The sequence below is a fragment of the Orbicella faveolata genome, unplaced genomic scaffold (assembly GCF_042242905.1).
Source record: "Orbicella faveolata isolate gen_17 unplaced genomic scaffold, um_ofav_v1 contig_46, whole genome shotgun sequence".
Lineage (NCBI taxonomy): Eukaryota > Metazoa > Cnidaria > Anthozoa > Scleractinia > Merulinidae > Orbicella > Orbicella faveolata.
The window spans coordinates 17422763-17429590 of record NW_028301576.1 but is presented as its reverse complement, the minus strand read 5'-3'; the positions used below and the strand labels follow the sequence as shown (position 1 = coordinate 17429590).

The following is a 6828-nucleotide window of genomic DNA, read 5'->3' as shown; positions in this document are numbered from 1 at the left end:
ACTGAGTTCGCCTCGAGTATAGCGCGACGCTTAAACCAGGCCTTAGAAAAGATTGCATCTTCCGAGAACCCGCATGTCCATATAGAAAGTGACAGAAAAGTATCTAAAGATCTTGGATCAAAGTTTTCAAACGAAATAAATGCAATGGCCAACTATAACTCTAAAATCCGTTTAAACACAGTGGGCTCGCACAAACACTGCCTAGGTCTGGGACGACCAAAAAATGTTTCAGATTGTCCGATCGCACGATTTTTTTCCCCTGAAAGTAATGAACTTTCTTAGAATTCCGAGACGTTTCTAAAGCTAAAGGCGTCTTGGTTCCACGTCGCACAAACCAGTCATCTAAATATAATTTGTAATGTCTGCAAGATTAAATTTTTTTTTAATCTCTATTTTGTTGTGACATCTCCCTGTGCTTTCACTGGTTCGCTTCATCGTGGTTTTCCTGTGTTAGAATACATTACTCAGTCCTAGTCCTACATGCCTTGGACACAGCGGTCAAACGAAAAAACTCAATACCACTTCCGGTTTCCATTGCCTTAAAAATTTTCACAAAAAAATCTCACGTAAAATACAGCGTTATGCAAAAATATGAGGCGACAAAACTGGTCAACAACAATTATTAAATTCTGTGTGCATACTTGGCGTTCAAAGCTTTAGTGTTCAGTAGTTTTTGTTTCAAAGTAAAGGATTTCAAAACAGATTGAGAGACTTTGTACTTGTTCACTTGACCACTAAGCTTAAGACATGGCTGACATAAAAGTACCCATACCACCTTAAGGTCTAGGTGTGTAAACTTCTGACAACTCTTTCCTAGTCATTTATGATGATCTGCTACCTATGCTGACCATGTGACTGTTCCAGTCTGCCGCTCGTCCTTTTGTTGTCTCTGATCCAGTCTCTCGCCTGTTTGTTGCTACAGCTGCTGATCGGAACTGAATTAATCCGATGACCCCGGCTCCCGCTCGTCTTCTGATTCTGCAAATGTCCCAGGATCCAACCAGGGCCACTCCCTCCAGTAATCCTCAGATGGCCATTCATGTTCAGGTTTGGGGTTCCTTTTTTTGTCCTGCCATAAATCAGAAAACAATGTTAAACACCGTTGTCTCTATCAACACACAATGGCCATTACTTGCTAACAAAAACTCTGTAAGCTTTGAAAATGTGCACTGTTTGTCCCTTGTTGATTTTTTGGAGAAATATGTTTTTATGAAAATAGCAGTGTGTTCGTTCAACTCGCAATAAAACAGCTTTGCTGTAAATATTCTTCGTGAAAAATAAAGATCCCTAATTTGCATCGCTTTAAAAGTCCTTAAAATTTAAATCGTTCCCACATTGACATTTTGAAGTATGGTCGAGCAACATTGATTAGCTAAATCTTTATATCCCCTGCGAACTCTTGAAGTAAGGCTTTTTTACGTCGGCAATTCTGTCGGTGCACCACATGGGAAAGATGAAAGCTACAATACGACGGTAAAAAGTTCTCCTGAAGTTATAGTTTATCAATCCCCTCCCCCAATTAGTGTTTTAACCACCAATTATTCTCTGACAACCGATCCAATAGGAATTAAAGGGATGTAGAATACTGACTGTTTGTCTGTCTCAAAACGTTGTTGCCGCTGTTTAACTCGGAAGGGATCGAGTCCAAAGTTAGTTTACCAAAGGCCAGAATAAAAAAACAAAATCCGACGAAATATAGCTATCCGCGACAGTTTATGTTTTCAGAACGTTTTGCATTGAGAGGAGGATGTGTTTGGTCATCAAACCACACTTGTGAAACGTACTTTAATCGGAGTGGACTGGGAATAATCTAAGTACGTGCATGGCGCTATCTCTGTATTGACTGCAAGCAATAAACTAAGTTGGAATTTATATGATCAGCCCTTCCAATAACTTTTGAAGTTAGTATAGGTAATCGTATAAATGCTACTGCCCTTCAGGATTTATACTACGAGTGATATTTGAAAATTCTCTCAAAATTGCAGGAGCAGGCGAGTGGAATTTGAAAGAATTTTTCAAATATCACGAGTAGTGTAAATCAATAATTGCTCGAGCTTTCATACGATTATTTATTTATTATATGACTAAAAAATTACGAACACGCGTGCGTTAATTTGTACAGTAGTGAAAATTACGAATTAACGATAAATTTGCCTGCACTCAGCCAATTGCAATGAAGTAATTTTGTCAGTCATAAAATAAATTAGATAATCTATATGAGGCAGCTGATGAGACCGAGCACGAGGATCTTGTGTCACAGGGGAGGGTGGGTGTTCCGTTCCACTTCCTGAGAACTATTCACGAATGCTGCCAATAGAATGTCCATGATGCAGCCTGAGTTCTTTTAGTGTAAGAATTTATTTCATGAACTTGTTTTCCAAAGCTAAGTCAGTTGAGGAAGGTTTAAAGTCAAACGCCTAAAGTTAGCTGCCCCAGTCTTCAAGAAATCCAGACTCCTTCGCATGCGTTTTCAGGGTCAGTCCCACACTCCATCTCATGAAGAGGTAGTGTGGTGCTGACCTCTTTAAAACGTCTGCAATGGAGAACAGAAGCGAGCCGAACTGGATCAAAATGCCATTCACCACCCGGATGTTTTTCTGTTGGCGAATTTCCCACACACTGTTCTTTATTTTTTGGAAGAAAGTTGACGAGTCGGTTAAAACATCACTGCTGAAACAGACTTTTACGAATTTACAGTCTGTTATATCACGGACTCTCGTGTATATCAGAATTCTCTTAGCATAAATAGATTTCAAGCTTGGACATTTTACGTTCGCAAATTTCAGGACTTTTCTGGCGTTGAAATGTCGACCAATCGGAAAAGAAATCTGAAAAAGGCTTTTAAAAATTTGTGACCTCTGTTATGCCATGGGCTTTGATACTTGGCCCTTGGATGTTCGAGGGCACAGTGATGTGGAAAGAAAACACTGAAATAGAAAGCGAAGGATTTCTTCCCAAAAGAGAAGTTAGAGAAAAGTGTAACAGGCTGATACGGTTGACTTTAGCACTTTCGGTGATTGCATGATCGAAGCCAAGACAAGGTGTCCACTAAAAAAAAAAAAAAAAAAAAAAAAAGAACACGAACTATCTGCTTTATTGATTCGAAGAGTTATGTTTCCTCTGCGTCCAGGATTGGCTCTTATCGGATGTTCAAGTTCTCTTTCAAAGTGAAATAAGCACCAGTAAAATTTCCGACGATTATCAAAACTTAAACGAGCGCTACAACCAAATTCGATGAGTGGTTTCTGTTCAAGTCATAGAATGAAACCATGCGATTACATGTTACTTGATTTCACTTTTTAAATTTGAAACAAGGTTCTTCTGACGTAAACAAGTTTCATTCAAATGGTTTCCTTTGTCTTTAATTTCAAAGTGATTTGATTTCAAAGTTAACAGATAAAATATATTTTAACAAAATAGTTTTACTACGTTTAGAACCTAATCACTAGTAGCATTTCCTCAGAATACCCTACTATCACCTATTCTTATTTGAACCAAAAGCCAAACTTTTACAACATCTGATTCCCTTTAAAACAGTGTTTCATTTTAATTGTTTTTTAACATCTGCTTTCGGCAAACATTCGCCTAGTATTGTGTAACATTATCATTGATGAATTCAGTTCTCTATAAATCCAACTCTAAAACACAAGCAGAAAAGATAACAAACCTGACTGTATCACGGGCGACGAAAATTTAAGGCGTTTAACTTTAAATAAAGCTTGCGCAAGACTGAGCAGCTGCCAGAAAGTAAATGTATTTCTATTGTAGGACGGGATAAGTCTCCGTCATGAAATGAAGTTTCAGGATAAATATAAAATATAAACCGATAAACGACTTTTGACTCTAACTTGCTTACATGCCATGAAGAATTAAAAATGCCCAACAAAGTGCAATAGAGTCTCAGACAAGCGAGACAAGTGCAAAACAGCGTACCAGCAAAACAAACAGGTTTGCAGCAGAGTCTCAACAATTTACGCAGTGAAACTAAAATAGATATTGCATCCCGATATGTATAGGTAATCATACGGTTTCGAGTTCAATTTAGAATTAACTTGCACGAGTGAGTTTTTCAAAAAGCTGAAATTGCACGAGTCGCTTCGGCAAGTGCAATTTCAGCTTTTTGAAAAACTCACAAGTGCTGATTAATTCCAAATTGAATGAGAAAAACCGTATGATTACTTATTAATAATATAAACATGGAAAAAATTCGCGTGGAGGAAGTGCCGGAAGATCTTTCTTGAAGCCATTTTTTCTCATTCGAGAAAACTTTTTTCAAAGTTTCTGCACTAAATTGTCGCCATCATTTTACGTGAGATCATTGGCTTAGAAAATTTCCTATTTTCTTTCAGCCAATCATAATCTAGAATTACGATGTGTAATGTGCACTGGTGTTACACTTTTTGCACTGATGTTACACTTTTCGCACTGGTGTTACACTTGAACTGCACTGCTCTCAGCCAATCAGAATCCAGTAATTTTTTCAAGTTTATTATTATACATGAAAAATTAACGCTCTAGTCTGAGTTTCACCAGAAAAAAATAATTTGGACTGAATTATAGCACTTTTTATCCCCAAAACTTAAAATACTTAAAGTGCCACTAAACCCCAAAATGTTTTTTCGCTAATATAAATTTCCTTTTTCTCCTGATCACCACTGCGAAAAAATTATCGTTGTAGCTATTTTCGTTAATTTTCTATGAATTTTTAATTTGCCCTTTTCCATGTTCACGACCGAGGAATAGAGGAGAATGGGACGAGTTGGCTTTTGACGTCACTTCGGGAATAACAATATTTTGTTTCTGAGAAGAATGTATGCGAACATGCGATAGTGTGTGTCAAAATCGTTGCGGAATGCAAGGAAGATATGTTGTTGGAGGCTGTAGCAATACAGGATGCGTACAATAGAGTATTCCTCTTCATTCAATACCTCTATCTCGATGAAACTGTACCAGAAACGAGAAAAAGACCAAAGAAGTGGGCTGATCTGTGCGAAGCTAAAGCCGGAGAGCCATTGAGGATTTCTTCGATCTCGGGTTCGCCGTTACTGTAAAAACCTAGATATTTTCATGGCCTGAATATTCTTCTCTATCTCTAGTGGAAAGCTTGAAATTGTCAAGGTACTGCATAAGACACGAATTTGGGATAAGCTGGAAGCCATATGACTATTTCGAGCGCAAACGATCCTCCGACTCCCAGACGAAACCATAGGTGACGAAATTACACGGTAAATTAAACGCATCGCGTTTTGAAATAGAGACTTGTCTAAACGAATAGTAAACTAAACCTACGTTCTACAACGACGCGAAGAAGATTGTTGAGGCTTCGACCTGCTGAACTAGCTATGTATTTGTGGATTTTAATAAAAACACACGCAGGCCGGAGGTCGCTTGTAATCTCGATTGCAATCCCGAATACAGAATTGTTTTGCTCTTTGAGCTTCGTCTTTGAACGAAATACATCTAAATTGCAAACTTACAATGGATCAAGCATTTATAAATATATGAGGAAAGTGAAACAAACGATTAAGATTCGACCCTAAAGCTACCGACGGAGATTGCTGTGCTGAAAGAAGAATGCGGTTGTCAATCAACCGAAACGCATACTAATAAGTCAAGGACTCCCAGGCTATTAGCGTGCGTAAAATGGACATTTCATTCAAAATAACAGTGAAGTAGAAATGTATATATTTAACTGAAAGTATACTGAACCTCTTTTCAAGATCTTGTAAAAGGATTTTCCATGATTTCACTAGTACGGAATATGCAAATTTGCGCAGCTTGTGTTCGTACACAGTAATTGAATATGCATATACTACGGACGGTCGACAATAACGAAGCGAAAAGTTACCTCACCTTTGAATATTGTTTGCCGACATCTCTGCTTATCTCTTATGTTAAAACTATTTTCAATCATTGATCTGGAGAAGTAGGCAGGAGTGGAGTACGACTGCATCGCATTTTAACTTGTATTTCGGGGGAAATTAATATTTGAATGTAAAAGTGTTTTGACACTCCGAAATTTGCACGTTTCGTAAAGTCAAATTGCCAACTCTTCGTGTTCATTGACATCTTTATAACTCTTTCAGAGCTGTAAGCTAACTCCTCAGTCATTGTTTGTACCTTTATAACCCAAATGGACCGGCAAATTGTCGATCCCGGCTTAAATATAATTATACAACGCGGCGATCTCGACTGGCGATCCGCACTTCGAAATGGAAAAAAATATGTACTTCGCAGCCGTCCAAATCGTAGCTAGACTCCGAATTGTAATGCTAGATGATACAGTTCTTTCACTTAAAGTTCTTGTCCAGCTTTGATAAAATATGACTCACAAATAACCCGAAAATGTTTTGATTGCCCTCGAAACCCAGTCAAAAGTCTCTCGAGTGTTTTAGCCCGGTTCCCGAAGTGACGTCACTAGTAGCCCGAGCCAGATCCCACTTTGCGCGGTCGTGAACATAGAAATTACATGTTTAAACTGCATCTAACCCCAAAATGTTTTTTTCGCTAAAACAAATCTAGACTTTATTTGAAGCATTTGGGCGAAGAAATTTTTGAATTTGGTTGAATCCTCGATTTTCTATGCCCTTTCAAAGTCGCGATTAAGTGTTTCACGACCGCGTTTTAGGGAGTCTGGGGCGGCGGTACCTGATGACGTCTACCCAGGAACCAAACACAATAGCGCCTCAGTCAACTCACTGTATTTGCTCGAGAAAATAGAATGCAAAACTAATCGTTCCGATGTATTTTGGGACTAAAACGTCCAAGTTTTGTCTCAGAATCATTTCTTTTTCGTCACTGGAGTCAGAGTTAAGTTTCGATTCGGAA

General features: G+C 38.3%; 1 protein-coding gene across 1 annotated transcript in view; it reads right to left on the bottom strand.

Annotated features, from left to right (window-relative positions):
* Positions 1–358: 358 nt before the first annotated feature.
* Positions 359–6828, bottom strand: part of LOC149098701 (uncharacterized) — a 29855-nt gene continuing 23385 nt past the window's right edge. Inside the window, exon 5 of the mRNA XM_089278632.1 lies at positions 359–1069. Coding sequence (XP_089134758.1) covers positions 941–1069 — 129 coding nt within the window. The 3' untranslated portion in view covers positions 359–940. The remainder of the gene's footprint in view (positions 1070–6828) is intronic.